The sequence below is a fragment of the Cnephaeus nilssonii genome (genome assembly GCF_951640355.1).
Source record: "Cnephaeus nilssonii genome assembly, chromosome: 11".
Classification (NCBI taxonomy): Eukaryota; Metazoa; Chordata; class Mammalia; order Chiroptera; family Vespertilionidae; genus Cnephaeus; species Cnephaeus nilssonii.
Genome location: NC_137082.1, coordinates 12,052,302 through 12,069,452, shown reverse-complemented (window position 1 = coordinate 12,069,452; position 17,151 = coordinate 12,052,302). Strand labels below are relative to the sequence as shown.

The 17,151-nt window shown below is 45.0% G+C and overlaps 1 protein-coding gene across 1 annotated transcript in view; it reads right to left on the bottom strand.

Annotated features, from left to right (window-relative positions):
* Positions 1–1,043: 1,043 nt before the first annotated feature.
* Positions 1,044–17,151, bottom strand: part of B4GALT5 (beta-1,4-galactosyltransferase 5) — a 79,260-nt gene continuing 63,152 nt past the window's right edge. Inside the window, exons 3-9 of the mRNA XM_079784740.1 lie at positions 12,129–12,242; positions 11,151–11,275; positions 10,167–10,283; positions 9,369–9,556; positions 8,203–8,325; positions 5,787–5,888; positions 1,044–4,906 (exon numbers count right to left, since the gene is read on the bottom strand). Of these exons, the coding sequence (XP_079640866.1) occupies positions 4,759–4,906; positions 5,787–5,888; positions 8,203–8,325; positions 9,369–9,556; positions 10,167–10,283; positions 11,151–11,275; positions 12,129–12,242 (917 nt within the window). The 3' untranslated portion in view covers positions 1,044–4,758. The remainder of the gene's footprint in view (positions 4,907–5,786; positions 5,889–8,202; positions 8,326–9,368; positions 9,557–10,166; positions 10,284–11,150; positions 11,276–12,128; positions 12,243–17,151) is intronic.

Sequence of the window (17,151 nt, the reverse complement as noted above, 5' to 3'; positions counted from 1 at the left end):
GTCTTACCCCAGCATCCGTCCTCTCCATGGTTGTCTTACTCCAGCATCCCTCCTCTCCATGGTTGTCTTACCCCAGCATCCCTCCTCTCCACGGCTGCCTTACCCCAGCATCCCCCCTCTCCACGGCTGCCTTACCCCAGCATCCCTCCTCTCCACGGCTGTCTTACCCCATCATCCCCCCTCTCCACGGCTGTCTTACCCCAGCATCCCTCCTCTCCACGGCTGTCTTACCCCAGCATCCCTCCTCTCCACGGCTGTCTACCCCAGCATCCCTCCTCTCCACGGCTGCCTTACCCCAGCATCCCCCCTCTCCACGGCTGTCTTACTCCAGCATCCCTCCTCTCCAGGGCTGTCTTACCCCAGCATCCGTCCTCTCCACGGCTGCCTTACCCCAGCATCCCCCCTCTCCACGGCTGTCTTACCCCATCATCCCCCCTCTCCACGGCTGTCTTACCCCAGCATCCCTCCTCTCCACGGCTGTCTTACCCCAGCATCCCTCCTCTCCACGGCTGTCTTACCCCAGCATCCGTCCTCTCCACGGCTGTCTTACCCCAGCATCCCTCCTCTTCACGGCTGTCTTACCCCAGCATCCGTCCTCTCCACGGCTGCCTTACCCCAGCATCCCCCCTCTCCACGGCTGTCTTACTCCAGCATCCCTCCTCTCCAGGGCTGTCTTACCCCAGCATCCGTCCTCTCCACGGCTGCCTTACCCCAGCATCCCCCCTCTCCACGGCTGTCTTACCCCAGCATCCCTCCTCTCCATGGTTGTTTTACCCCAGCATCCCTCCTCTCCTTCATATGGGCCCATGGACTGGACTCACCTGATTGGCCCCCTGCTTCCCCTTTGCTTCTCTACAATTCCCCACTCCCCCTGCAGCCGGTGATCTATTAAAAATTACTGTCTATTCACATGACACTGAGCCCTACCTGCTGGAAACTCCTGCACCCACTGCTCTAAGGGTAAAATCTAAACTCCTGACCTTGGCCCACAAGGCCCTGCAGTAGTCTGGCCCAACCCAACCCCTCAGCCTAACAGTGCCCAGTGTGGTCCTCTGATCTCTCTATCCTTCCTGGCTTCCTGTTCCTGCGGATGCCTTGCTCGCCTCTCCTGAGCTCACCCACCGTACCGCAGGGACACCTGCCCCACCATGCACCCGTGGCCCACAGTATCTCCTTCACAGCACTCATCAAGGTTGGAACTTTAACCTCGGTGGGCGGGCGGGGGAACAGTAAGCAATGACACTGACCCTGTCTTATTGCTCGTCATTGTGTCCCCAGCTCCTGGCACAGAACGTTACACTCACTAAACATTAGCGAGTGGTCAACATTCATATTAGAATCTGAGCAGAATCAGACAGACGGCAAACTCTGGAGTGATCCAGTGGACCTTCTGGATCTAAACTGCCGACCCTCCCCCTCCCCTTGCTCAGGGGTCTTATTCGACCTGGGCATCACCTGGGCCAATTCTTACAGAAAACCCAGGTATGGCAGGAGGTCTGGATAGTACATGGGGTTCGGTGCTTTTGCTACACTGGCTGAGTGTTTCACTCAACTCGTCTGGTTGGGAGGGTCAGGTGGGCAGTGCTTCCCTGAGGAACCCCCAGTGGTGAGCGGAGCAAAGGAGACCCCAGGGCTTGAAGGAGCACATGGAGGAGCTGAACTCGCATAAGAAAGGAAAGGCCCGAGAAGCCACGGGGTCCTAGGCAGAGAGAGACGACCACCAAGGTTTGGTTCTTGGATATGTATTTTTTACTGAAAAAATCATTCATAAATTAACATACAAAAATGTACAAACACATGAGTAAATAATGTAATGACAAAGGACTATCTTTGTGAAAAGTGTTTTTTAAAACATCTTTAGATTTCAGTGCAAAAATGTACCCCTGGCACCTCTTAAAACATAAGAGCAAGCTCAAAAAAAACGTAGTGATGGAAATAAGCTAGCTACGTTCCATGTCATCGTCAATGGTGAGTGGATACAATCAATACATGTGGCTGTTGTTCAGCTATTAATGTCTGCGATAGAGGAGCTCTAACTAGAGTCCCTGTAATGTCAAAATGAATATTTTTGCAAATAACCCCTCTCCCCTCCTCCACCCCCCACCCCCCAAAAAAAAACCAAGAGTGTGAAAGGAAAACCTTTCCCTGTACTCAATAATCAAAGACAAGAATGATTGTAAGGGGTCACCCATCAGTAGCCTTAAACAATTTCAGCTGCCAAAATATGCACAAGGTCACATTTGGTTCTTATTGTTCCTTTTCTTTTTTGACATGAGAATTTCACACCATTAACAGCACTCAGGCCTGGCTGTATGTTTTTAACATTTGAGTTTCCCACACAACACTCAACGTGGTGGATAAATGACTAACAGCACACAATAAGAGTTCACACTAATAATACAAACTTACACATGATTGCAAGGTAATTTAAGTGACCCCACTTCATGAGACCTTTCCTTTTTGTCCTCAATCCAGCATTTTCTTTTTTAAGTCAGGTGTCAGCCTTTTGCCAACATTTGGTTCCTGGCTGTACCTACATTAATGAAAAAAGCTTCAAAGAAGACCACTTTAGAACACTGCCAACTACCAAGCAGTCTGTCCTGGCCAATTCTGCCGAATGGCATCCTAGTTTTGTCACACCGAAAGCAGCGTGGCCTTCAGCGACGGAGGAGGGAAGGGGGATGAGAAGGGTGAGGAGCCACGGCCAGCACAGAGGTCTCAGGTGGGGGGTGGGGGGTGTGAGAGGGGAAAGTAGTCTTTATTGCTATATGCACCATACATCAAAGGAAAACCAAATGAACTTCTGTGTGTAATGTTCCCTCGTGAAGGTCTTTTAAAGCATGAAATTCTCAAATTCTTTTAAAACATATGATACAACTTACCAGCATTTTCAAGGGCAGCAGCCTGCACTCTCATACGAGCCGATAAGAACAACTGATTTTCTAAATACCACTCTATTCTTCAAAAGAACAAAAACATGAACAAAAGCAAGGCCTGGCCAATCACTCCCACAGCTTGTGGGGATCATACGTCCATGGAACCAACACATGCAATGGAGAAAACCCCAACCCACACGTGTATACAAATATACCCCTACACACACATCCATGTAAACCATGAAATTAAGGAAGTTGAAGGCAAACAAGGCAATTAAAAAAAATATGAAGTACTCTTCAGAAAGTACTCCCAATCACGATATATAAATATGTTTTATGGAAAGGGAGGGGGGAAACTGGCATTTTTTCAAAATTCTGCAGAACTCAACGGGGACTAAGAATTGAGGGATTTGGCTCAGGGCAAAAACAGGGAGGCACAAATTCAAATGCAATTTAGAATGTGACTTCCAAAAGCACACGGGGTGTGAAGAGACCACGTGGCTCCTGCACCCTAGCTTTGCTAGTCTAATTTAAAGCTCTGATTTGGTCTAACCTGGATCCCAGCTGACTCACGACACACAAGAGCCACTTGCTCCTGGCTGAGTGCTTCATCATCCAACTGCTTGTTAGTTCTATGTACCCGTTAATAATGTTGACAAGGAATCTTTCCAGAAATCAGAAAAGGAAATATTCAGAGGGATCACTAGTTGGTCACTAGTAGGTAATTTAGGCACAGATTTCAGAATTTGTGGCTGTGTTCCACAAGAGGGAAAAAAAAATTTAAGAGAGAGCCGGGGGGGCGGGGGAGAGACACCACTCCTCCTCTCTCTTGATGATGGTGAGTGGACAAAACAAAGTGCAGGGACCCATGGGTGGGCGTGTGCCCCGTGAGCGCCCCCCCCCCCCCCAAGGGCTTGCTTTGAGCAGAGGGAGTGCCTGCAGTAAAACAGGAACCTCCTGTTTAGCAAAAGATTGGGAAGAGCATGTCCGTGCCCAACAGGGGAGGGAATCCAGAGCAAAAGTCAAGAGCAAGACCTTGGGAGAAGGGGCTGGGCGGGGGCAGCAGTAGGTGCCAGTGACAAAGACTGGACTGTTTTGTTCTTTTGTGACGTGCCCTAAATCCACTCCCTGCCAAGGTGACAGCAATTTGGGAAATATATTCTTCCACAGCATTTTAACTGAGTTCCTGCATTTGCCAACCAAATAAGTGATCTTATAAGATAAATCCTCAGTTTGAATCAAAGCCAGCTATAAAATTAAATTTAAAAAAGGCATTTTACATGGCTTATTTACAATTATACTTCTTCAAGAAGTGATTGTTACATGTCTATTTATCTTCCCCAATCCCTCCCCTCTACCCTCAATCCCCACCCAAAGCAGGTAATTTAAAAAAAATGAAACGAAGAGAACACCAGAGACGATGGTGTGCGGAGTTTCATTTGCTCTTCCTAAAACACAGCTGCCCTGTGGTGCGTTTGTTTGCCTCTTTGCTCTGAAGGCCAAGAAGCTCCAAAGGCCATTCGTAGGGCAGGCTCTGGGGCAGGTCCACGGCGGATCACAGTTCCGGTTCTGGAGATTGTGGCTAAGATGGGACGCCGGGGAGGAGACGGGGAGAAGAGCAGCAGGACAGACGTCTGTCTTGTGGAAATAGAAAGCAGTCCTGATGAAAGGAGTTCCCGAGCGGACGCCCTCGATCCCAGCGGGTCCAAACAGCAAAGGCGTTTTGTGCGTGTACTCTGTTCACAGTTTCCCTTGAACCCTGTGATCCTTCATTAGACACCGTTTTTCTAATTCCCATCCCGTGTGGAGCCCCAAGACATCTCCACACATCAGGCTGCTTTCTTGGTGGTGGTGGGTAAAGCAACACACATTCCCTCCTCATTCAGTACTCGGTCACCTGAGCCAGCTCAGGTGTCAAGTTGACGGTAATGTTTTTATACAAGGCGTCATATGTGATGTTTGCAAAGTAGTTCAAGTTGTTGAGGCCGTCCAGCCCTTGCCGCTCTTTGGACCTCCTCAGCAGAGCATACCTGTTGATGCAGAGAACAGAGGTGGCTCTGAGAGGCGTCCGACCCCCTCAGGACAGACGATGGAGCAGGGCAGCCCACAGGGGAGGACACATGGCGGGACCGGCCATTCAGCTACTCCATGCCAGATGCTGTTATTATTAGAAACACCTCCTGTTTCATGCCAGGTGCTTTATTACAGATTTCATTTAAGGCACCCACCCCTTAAACAAAGGAGGAGACCAAGGCTCCTGATGTTAAATGACGTGCCCAAGGTCACAGAATGGGGAAGCGGGGGGTGAGATACTAATATATCAGATGGGCAAGTTCAGAGTCTGTATTCAGGGACCTGTAATTCCCATGAAGACAGAGTTCATGCAATCAGAATTGGCTCTCCAGAGCCCATCCTCCCCCATGAACAAAGACAGAGAGCTGCCCTTGAAAATGCAGAGATGTCACTCCGTCCACACGCCCCACGAGTCCAACCTAGGATTTACGTGTTGAAAGCAGAGAGGTGTTCAAGCGACTGCAACCACACACAGAAGCTCAGGGCCACCCCTCCAGACCGGAGTTTGCAGGGAGGTGCCAACTCTGCTCGGTCGCGTCAGTGCACGTCCAAGACCTTTACCCGAGTGACTTTGCCCCAACTCTCTGCAGCTACAGAGGAGACTGTAAAGCTTACGATGTAGGAGTGACTCCCTTAAAGGATCTTACAATCAATAGCCTGACTTCACCCTCAAACCTGGCCTCACAGTTAAAGTATATTTGGGGCCTATAAACAGCTGTCAGCACAGGACCTGGGAGAGAGGCTGGGGAGTCGGATGAGGGGCTGCTGTGTGCCCTGGGACACCTGGAAATGCAAAGCCGAGGAGAGTCATAGGAGGAATGAGTAAAAGGCACCAACCTTCCAAGAAATTGGACTTCTCCTCGATGGTGATGAGGAATGGACTTGTACTTCCCTGTGTCACCTTCCGGCCGGCTCACAGAATAGCCTGCATTCTGTACTCTGCCCAAGACAAAGAGAATGGGCATGTAGATAAGTGATCAAGTCCTAGAGGTGACCTAGGCCGAGGCTGAGAAACCCAAGTTGAACAACAGAACTTTCTTTGCATCTAAATATTCAAATTACCTATACTCTCTGGATAAGTTCATGGTTTTATAAAAGAAATCTACAAAAAAGTTCTGAAAAAATAAAATAAATTCAAAATGAAGTTCAAAATTCTTGAGGGTAAGGTTGACACGGGTCCTGGGTGGTAGGAACAGTGATGCCCCTGGCAGACGGGTGCACACCCACTCCCTCTTGCCAGCTCGCTGGGGTCCTATCAGACACCCCTTTCTCACGGGTGGAAAGAACCTTTCCCTTCCACAAGCTCCCACAAAGCAGAGTCAGAGCTGCCACGGGTTTTCTCTGCTTAGGTCTAAATTACGTCTCCGCTCACCTCCCCCATCGCTACGGAGATGAACACATTTACATGACAAACTCTCGATGTAAAACTTCACAGTTTATGGAAAGTCACTACGAGGGAGGCAGAATTTAGAGAAAGTGTTCAGGATATTATCCTGACATGATAAAGATAAGATTTCCCAAGCTGGGTTTACTGGAAACTTAATAGGGCTCTAAGAAATCATTAATAGACTTTGTCTTGTATGGAAAGTTTACGGTCATTTTCATATTATTTCAATATCCTCCTTACTCCAAATGATACTCTCATTTGATAAGTATACATGGAATGCCTACTGTGTGCCTGGAATTGTGCAGGGTGCTGGGGAACGAACCAACCACAGTTCCTGCACAGAAACTGCCCCCCTCCCCTGAGCTGGGGGTGGGGGGAGAGAAAGAAAAAAAGAGAGGAGAATTGTGACAGATGTTCTGGGAGAGGTCAACTGGATTCAAGGACCAGCCAAACCAGTTAATGTATGGAAAAGCTCTTCATCCTCCCTAGGTTCCTAAGAAACTCAAATGAAAAGGATGAGATGCCATTTTTACCGTAGATTGAGCAAGAATTGTCTGGAGCTGCTTTGTCCAGTGTAGCAGCCATGAGCCACTTGTGGCTACTTAAAGGCTAAAATGTGGCCAAAATGTAAAAGGTCGTTTATCTCCACTGTTGGCAGTGGTGTAAGAAAATGGGCACCACCGACTAGAATCTTTTTCAAAGAAAACTTGGCAATAATTATCAAAATTTAAAGTGCATTTACTTCTTAACTCTGTAATTCCACAACTAGGGATTTAATGAAAAGAAATAGTTGCACAAAGGATGTTCAAAATCGTAAACAACAGGAGAGCATTAAAATAAATTACTGTGGCCTGGCCAGTGTGGCTCAGTGATTAAGCATCGACCTATGAACCAGGAGGTCCTGGACGGTTCGATTCCGTGTCAGGTCACATGTCTAGGTTGCAGGTTCGATCCCGTGCGGGGTGTGCAGGAGGCAGCGGATCAATGATTTTCTCTCATCAGTGATGTTTCTATCTCTCTCCCCCTTTCTTCCTCTCTGAAATCAATAAAAACATATTTAAAAAATAAAATAAATTACTGTGTACTGGTACTGCATAAAGGAATACTATGCAATTATTAAAATAATGAAGTGGTACTCACTATATGAACGTGGTGGGAGGGGAGAAGGAATGTGTCAGAGTTGCTTATATATGAATAGGAAGAAGCAGAAAGAAACTGTGTTAAAATGGCTACTTCCTGGGAATGAAATAGGATGGCAAAGGGAAGTAAGACTTATATGCTTTGGTTTATGTGCTTTTGTATCACATGAATTCTTACCAACAGATATTACATTGTAATTAACAGCCAACACATACTTTCTTTTTTAAAGCCAACCTAAAAGTAAACAGAGGTGGCAATTCTTATGCTTATTCATGCCTTATTAAATTTCTACACCAGTCACAGAACTGTTCACACAAACTTGTATAACACAAGCCTTGACTGACAGCACAGATAAATCTGAGCACATCACTAACATTCAGCCTCTGGCTTGGGGAGGTTTCAGTGAAATGTGCTGTGAGTGGAAAACGCACACCAGATTTTGAAGATTTAGTAAGAAACAAGGAATGTAAAGTATTTCATTAACATTTTATATTGATTACATGTTGAAATATTATTATTTGGAGACACTGTGATAAATAAATTGCTAGCATATTTTATTACCATACTAAAATGAATCTGACCTCCTTTTCTTTCTTCACCATTGGAAATGTGGCTGCTGGAACATTTTTAAATTACATACATGGCTCGCACTCTATTCGTACGGACAGCACTGGCCTGGGGAGTCTAAGGGAGCGTTGCTGGAAGACACGGGAAGAAAGGCCGTACCTGTTCCACAGGTCGTCGTCTTCTCCACCCCAACCCCAGAAAGCATTAGGGAAGCCATTGATTTTCCGAAATTGTTCCACTGTTAAGCCACTCACTCCGCCGAAGAACTCAGTATAAGGAAGCCTAAAAGGAGATGCAGAGCATCATCAATCATCTGTGCACGAAAGGCGATTTCTTCCCCCTAGAACAGGCCATCTCGCTGGAAAACTGTCTACAGTAAAACAAGGCACTCTGTGCTGCTGCCCTGAACCACCCGAAATTGTTTCCTCTCGCTGAGATGCATCAACCTGAGTAGCTCATTGAACATTTTTTATACCAGCTTTTCTGAGACATAACTTCCAAGCCATATAACTCACCCATTTCAAGAGCATAATTCAAAGATGTTTAGTATATTCACAGAGTTGTGCAACCATGCCCACAGTCAATTTTAATACATTTCATTACCCCCAACAGAAGCCTTGTATCCATTAGCAGGTACTCTTCATTTCCCCCCATTCCCTCATGCAACCACTATTCTCCTTTCTGTTTCTATAGATTTGCCCGTTCTGGACATTTCATATAAGTGAAATCATGTAATATGTTGTCTTCTGTAACTAGTTTCTTTCACTTAGCATGTTTTCATCCATGTTGTTGCATCTAGCAGTACTTTATTCCTTTATACTGACAAACGGTATTCCACTGTGTGGATCTACTACGTTTCATTTATCCATTCATCAGTTGATGGGCATTTGGGTTGAAGCTAATTGGATTTGCCATCTTTGCATCTCTCATCATCCTTTCAGATTTAACTTCTTTTTGTTTTTTCCATTAATTTTTTTATTTTATTGTTTAAGGTATTACAAATAGTAGTACATATGTCTCCTTTTTTTCCCCCCATTGACCTCCCCTTGGCCTCCCCTACCCCCTGGCACTTGCCCTCACCTCCCCCCCACAGTGTCCTGTGTCCATTGGTTATGCTTATATGCATGCATACAAGTCCTTCGGTTGATCTCTTAGCCCCCCAACCCTCCTCTGCATTCCCGCCGTAGTTTGACAGTCTGTTCGATGCTTCTTTGCCTCTGTATCTATTTTTGTTCAACAGTTTATAATGTTCTTTATAGTCCACAAATGAGTGAGATCATGTGGTACAGATTTAACTTCTTTAATTAAGAGGAAATGATACTCACAGATACATATACTTATCCAATTTAGTTGCAAAATGCCTTGGCATCTGTCCACATCCATAGTAGTTACGATCACTTTCAGGTATGTGATCCACATCATGAAAAATAAGACAGTCCCAGTCCAGGTCCTTCATTGCTTCTTGAAAGCCGACATTGAAAAGCATGGCTCGATTGAAGGGCTGGGTGCCAACCTAACAGGAGCAGAGCTTTATTAGTAAAAGGACTCTTGAAGCAAAGTCGCTGCTGCCTCCACCCTGCCTAAAGGAGAGCTTACTGAAACCCACTGGGAAAGGTCGCTGGGCCGGAAGTGAGACAGGCCCAGCACCCGCACCACTGACTCACGAGCCACCTGACCGCCAGCCTCCGTTTCCTCAGAAATAAAAGGGGTGGGAATGATAAACCCGAGCTGCTCTCTGCAAGGCTGTGGTGGACAGCGCTTCCCCGGCCCATACAGGAAGGAAGAACACTCTGCCCTTTTACTTACAGCTCCTTATCATAAGGGGAATTTCCTGGAGCCTGAAGACACCACCCAAAGCAACTCTAGCAAAACCGCCATACAAGGGGCCTTTGTTCAAGGGTAAACAAAGCTCCACCCTGGACGCAAATCTGTGGTCCTGACTGAGCAACGTTTCACAGAGGAGCAAAGAATTGCTCTCTGTTCCCCTTCCCAGCTCAGGGTGACTCAGTCACAAGATTTCCGTTTTACCAGCTCTTCACACCGAAGATGGATTGATTAGCTTGAAGCACTCTAACTGCTGCCTCAGAAGAGAAAGGAGAGGAGAGAGAGGACCGACCACTCACTTGCTCAATGACATAAAATGCAAACCGCAGGCGCTGGCGCTGAAGCATGGGAATCAGGTGTCTGAGCAGGACTGGGAGGTGCTCGTGGCGGTTCCGGAAGGGGATAAGGATTGCCACCTAGAGTGGGTCACAAGGAAAGAAAGAGGCCGCCCTGTTAGTCCCCTCAACTTCAGCAGAATCAGTGACCAGCTCTTGGGGAGTCAGGCTGGAGGCTGCCTTGTCCTCAACTTCCTTTAAAGGAAGAACTACTTTGGCAAGTCAAACCTTTGAAGTGGACCTTGTTCTTACATGTGCCATACTGTACACGTGGTGGGCCTGCTGAATGGAGTCATTCTAGACCACAGCCCAGAGGAAGACACACATCCTACATGGTGACCCAGTATGCGGATATAGCCATAGATATATAAACATTACAACTAAAGTACGCGTCACAAAAGAATACTTCCCCTTACAGCGTGCAAGGCACTTTAACATAGATAATTTATTTAATGATAGTCATTGCACTGACTTTACATTCTAGCAACAGGCTGGAAACACGGATCTGTTCCAGACCCTCCTGGGTCACTGCTGCTCCCAGCCGTCTCCCAGGGCTGGCACAGAACAAGTCCTTCAAAATTCTCCGGGTCCGGTGAGCGACCTCCAGTTTTTACTCTTATAGTAACAATGGCGAACGGGGCAGGAAGCACTGAATTTGTGAAGATGGCCTCTCTAAATGTGTCCTAAGAGACCTACCAACCCTCCCCGCTGCTTAGCCAATAGTCCTTTAAGGAGACAAAAGAGTCCTGCTCAGTCACCAGAACAATGTAAATTTCTGGCTATACAAGAGTCTTTGGGGAAACCCATCCCTCCAGAGCATTTCCATCACATGCAAATACTTCTCACTGGGCAGCAGGAAGCAAATTACAAAATGCCTGGTGGGTGAACCACATGGTGATGGGAAACAATGGCAGGTCTGAGCACTTCAGGTCTGACTCCACACCCTACCTTCCATCGGGGCACGCAATCGGAAGGTGCCCAGTGACCTCCGAGCTTGATGGCAGGGTCTTTGGAGAAGAGTTCATGAATGGTATCCATTCCAATTTCACTCATGTTTATGTCTATTGGGCCCTCTGAACAGAGAGAGAGAGAAAAAACATTAAGGCCAGAAAACGGTAGATTCTTTCCCCTATGTCCAGGGTTTTACTCTGGGGAGAAGGTCAATGCTTTTTCAGCTTATTGTGTTTATAATAGGAGTGGGAGTCCCTTCCTTCGCTTTCCAACTTATTGCATTTCAGGTCGTCGCCATTACTGCAGCCAAACCAGGACCTAGAGTTCTGCTTCGGCCCAGGGTGTGGCGAGAAGTTAAACCCAAGTAAGACAGCAACTGAACTTCTCAAAGTGGAAGGAGAAAAGCAGCTGAGTTTGGAGCCATCTCTGCGTGCTCCCGAGGCAAGTGCAGACGCACTGTCCAAATTCATTTCCCTGGTCATGCTCAAACTCAGAACACCCATCTCTAACGTAAGTAAGAAGCGGAATTGTCTAAGATACAGAAAACGTGTAATGCTTTGTTGTCATTGCTTTAGAGTAAGCCTGGGATTTCAAGAAAAAAGGAAAGAAAAAAAGAGCCAATAATTTTTTAAACGAGCACTTTGTTAAGAAAATAACTTCTCTCATATCAAACAAGCTATAATCAGTGTAAGATTCATAATAAAAGACGTCCTAACAGGCCCCAAGTTACAACGAGGGTGCGTGTGCAAAGGGCAGAGGGAACAATGTAGAAATGGCACTCAGAACACGGGCACCCTTGCAGGGGGTTGAGGAAGAGTCGGGTTCACAGTCCCCGTTTCCACTGCCAGGGGGATGTTTATGTTTTCTACGCAGGGAGACGCATACAGAGAACAGGAGCAGCCTCCCTCTTATTTTAATCAAATAAAAAGACGGCAGTTTCAAAAGTGGAGGAAGATAAGCGAGAGCTCTACTCACTCATGGAAGGGAGCCTTTCGGGACAGGTATGGTTTGCAAAGTAGGTGAAGTCTTCAGGAAGAAAAGTTGTGGTTTGTAGGAAGGTCTCACTGTGGTTCAAGTCAAGAGGATAATCTAGAAAGGTAAGAAAAAAAAAAAAAGGCAACTCAGACTGGTACGTACATGTGATCAATTCTGCAATTCTCAGATGTCTACCAAAGAATTTCTTCTTCTTAGACATCATTTTTTGTGAAGCAGGATTCTGGACTAGCTCTTCACTGTAGCTATAAATTTGAACCCATCAATAAAAATGTTAACCAGATGACACCATTTTAACCACTGTTTCTATTCTGATTGATATTACAGCTTTATATGCACTCAGGTTACTGTCAAATTACTCCACAACGTAATTATAAAAACAGCACACACACCCTGTACCTTATTCTCTAAAGCAGGAGTGAGGAACCTTTTTTTCTGCCAAGGGCCATTTGGGTATTTATAACATCATCCACAGGCCAGACAAAATTATCAACTTAAAAGTTAGCCTGCTATATTTGGTTAAACATTTAATAAACTCACCCCTCATGCCTTGGCAGGGCCAGATCAAATGATTTCGGGCCAGACGTTCCCCACCCCTGCTCTAAAGGAACTACTCTCACTTCTGTTAGCCAACCACTTTACTAGTTACCTCCTTTCGCTTACACAGTTCATTGTGATGCTTCCGTTTTAGGTCTGACCTGCTGACTTCCCACTGTGGGGGACAGGATTTCCCTCCCTTTCTTCCCCTGCCCCACCACACACATGCCCTTTCCATCCTCCAGTCTCCTAACTATCATGTATGATAACTGTGGTTATGGATACTATTCATAGCTGAGAAATGCGGAGAGTTATGATTACTTTTCCTTCCTTTCCTGAATATTTTTTTCCCCCGAGTGACTATCTTGTTTTTATGCTTGCCAAGATTTTTTGTTTGTTTGTTTTTGTGAGGGTTTTTTTGTTAAGGATATTTTTTCCATCGATTTTTAGACAGAGTAAAAGGGAGGGGGAGAGAGAGAGAAACATTGATGTGAGAGAGACACATCGACTGGTTGCTGCCTGCACGGCCGGACCAGGACCAGGGATAGAGCCTGCAACCATGTATGTGACCTTGATTGGAATCAAACCCAGGACCCTTCAGTCTGAGGGGCAACGTTCTAACCACTGAGCCAAATCAGCTAGGGCTGTTTGCCAAGTTTTATCATAGACTAATGACTGGCTCAACACCATGCCCTAGTGCCTTTATCACTGCATTCACAGGCATCATGTATTCTGTCCATTTCATGGCCCAAAGAAGGTCCAGTGCCTCTGACCCACTCCAATTTGGACTGCCTTTCCTCTGTGCCTCACGTGCAGATGCTATCCTGGGATCTCCCTCCCTCAGTGTCCTGGAGAGTCCTTTCATAGCTTTACAGAATTGCTCCTCATTTTCTCCAAGTTCAATTTCTCCCTTTTTCTCGCTTAATGGAGCACATCCTCAAAGCAGCTCTTACGAAGGGAAAATGGGAAGTGATTTTGAAACCTGTACATCTGATTGTTTTTATTCTTCCTCCCTTGACTCATCGGTTGGTTGAGCTTATAGAATTCTGGGCTGGAAATAATTTTCCTTTAGAATTGTGAAGGTGCTGTCCCATTGCTTTCTAGATTCCACTGTGTCTGCTAAGTCCAAAGCCATTCCAAACCCGGATCTTTGTCAAGGTGACCAGTAATGTCTTTCTGGAAGTGTAAAGAACTTTCTCTTTGTTCAGAAAATGTCATAGTGGTGTGCCTTGCTAGGGGGTCTATTCTTAGCCATTGTGTTGACCATACCTAGCCATTTTGCTACTCTACCAATTTTCTCAATTTTACCCAGCCATACTTTTAATGATCATTTCTGCTATTATACTTTTTTATTTCAAAGAGTCCTTTTTATTTTCTGAATGTTCATTTCATATAATATATTCTTGTTTCAAGTTTGGTATCCTTTTTTCTCTTACCCTTGAGAATATACATTATTGTTGTTTTAATATTCTTCTCCCAGAATAGTCTGTTTCTTCTAATTTTCTGTTTCTTGTCTGTTTTGATCCCTAGCACAACAATCCTTGGTCATCTGCTGATATTTGAGTGGGGCACTAATCAGCTAACTGAAAGGGTGTGAACCAAGGTTCTTCACGATAAGGTATTCTAGCCAGAAGTTTGGTTTAGAAACTTCCAGCATCAATATCGTTCCTCTTGGTCCCGTCACATTCCCCATAGAAGTCTATTCTAATCTCCTGCCAGAATTGCAGTCTTGGCTATAAGCATCCTGGAACTGAGGAAACCAAGTCTCCAATTCTTTGCCAAGATGGGGAAAGAGATCTGGGCATCTGATTGCTTTTCAAACAGATTTCAACCAACCTTTATCTAAATTGCCACCTTTATTTCTTTCAAATATATTTTTGTTGATTTCATAGAGGAAGGGAGAGGGAGAGATAGAAACATCAATGATAAGAATCACTGATTAGCTGCTTCCTGCACACCCCCACTGGGGCTTGAGCCCACAACCTGGGCAGGTCCCCTGACCGGGAATCAAACCATGACCTTCTGGTTCACAGGTCAACACTCAACCACTGAGCCACACTGGCCAGGTGCCACCTTTATTTTTATCTCCAAAAGTACTTGATATTGCTCATTCCTGAGCTTCTAGAAGATTTTGGGGTATAAACTGGGGTGGTTGATGACTTTCCTTGCTGCCACATTAGCAGTCAGTATTTTTTTTTTTGGGGGGGGGGTCTATTAAATCCTTTTATCTGTTTTCCAACTTCCAAAAATTTTTGTTGTGGTCTGCTTTCTTGTTCTCTTCATTCTTAAGGGTTTATAACATTATGTATGCATACACACATGCAGCACACACACACACACACACTTTTTTACTGTCATTTAGTGGGGTTTTAAGTGTGTGAAGCAGACGCCTTTTTCCTAGGGGATTCTAAGAAGGAAGCCACTCCAACCTCTTACTTTTTTACAGATAAGGAAACTGAGGCACCACATAGACAACTCGTACAAGGAGACTTGGCTATTACATGACAAAAATCTGACTCAACTCTGGATCAGAGATCTTTCCATTAGACTGTACTATTTTTTCAGAGTATTAAAATCACTCTCACCAATCTTTTTGGACTCATATGATTCTATGAACATTAAAACTTCCTATTCAAATTCACTTTGCAACCTGAAATTCCAGAATCTTCAATTCAAATATTTTTTATTTTATTACTTTTAAAATATATTTTTACTGATTTCAGAGAGGAAGGGAGAGGGAGAGAGAGAGAGAAAAATACCAGTGATGAGAGAGAACTGCACAACCCAGGCATATGCCCTGACAGGGAATCAAACTGTGACCTCCTTCCTGGTTCATAGGTTGATGTTCAACCACTGAGCCACACCAGCTGGGCTCAGATATTTTTTAAAAAGCACTATGAGATCGTTTCCAAGAATTAAACTTCTAATATAGTGAATCCTTTAATATAGGCACATGACTGCCTACTCTACAAGTACTCAGAGGACAAAACTCAATGAGAGGCAACTGGGAGAGAATTTTAACAGTCACTTAACAGGGGAAGAAAGAAACAGACACTTTCTGTCCTTTCAAGTTGTAGCTTCCCTGAAAAACACTAAGCCTGGCCCTAACCGGTTTGGCTCAGTGGATAGTACATCGGCCCTCGGACTGAAGGGTCCCGGGTTCGATTCCAGTCAAGGGCATGTACCTTGTTTGCAGGCTCGATCCCCAGTGGGGGTTGTGCAGGAGGCAGCTGATCAATGTTTCTCTCTCATCGATGTTTCTAACTCTCTATCCCTCTCCCTTCCCCTCTGTAAAAATAAATAAAATATATTTAAACAAAACAAAACAAAACAAAACACTAAGCCTGCATATATATAAAGACATAAACCAAGTCAGCATTAACCCCAAAGGTAAAATTACATTTACACAGAAATTAGCCCAAAGTCCTTAGTTTACACATGCAAACCTGTCCTAAATTGTTGAGCCTTTTCTGAAAGTATTAACATTTCAAAAGCTTTGTCAAGAACCTCCTATACCAGTGGTCAGCAAACTCATTAGTCAACAGAGCCAAATATCAACAGTACAACGATTGAAATTTCTTTTGAGAGCCAAATTTTTTAAACTTAAACTTCTTCTAACGCCACTTCTTCAAAATAGACTCACCCAGGCCGTGTGGAAGAGCCACACTCAAGGGGCCAAAGAGCCGCATGTGGCTCGCGAGCCGCAGTTTGCCGACCACGGTCCTATACTAATAGATGGTTCTGATTTTGCTTAATTATACACATACTTCTCTTTAAAACAGCATCACAGTAATTATACTGTATTTTCCTAGAAGGCAAAGAAATTCTCAGAGGTATTATAATAAGCATTTTCATAAGCAAATCAACAAAAAACAGAAGTGAATAATAATTCTGGGCAATGATAGAACTACACCTTGGAGCTACAACCTAAACAGGAATTAAGTAAAAACAATAACAACAATAAACATGTAGGAGAGGAGACAAGACACTTTCTAACCTTGATCCTACTTTTGGGGGTTTAAAGACACAGATCAGTTCCTTTCTACTTCATTCAAACACTGATATAATAAGCCTGCTAGCAATTAGCATGGAACAAAACCCCACATATTTTTTCTTCTGGTTACTAAATTAATAGTGTCATTAAAAAAAAACAAACCCTCAAATACACAACTCCTACATGGAAGTCCTCCATAACTTGGCCCTACATCTTGGGGGAACCCCCCCCGCAAACCCCTAATTTCCTCTTTTCTAATTTTAAGTTCTATAGATAAACATCTTATAGAAGTGGAAGAGGCAGAGGACATGAACTGCTCATGGCCTGGTGAAACTGCATGGTTACTGTGGGGCCCTGGCTCTCCTGTCCGGCCTGGAAATGGGTGGGTTATGCTGCAGGTGCTTCTCAGGGGAACCAACCAGCAACGGCTCTTCTAACGCAGGTTTTTACTGAGTGAGGGAACTACTGAAAGAA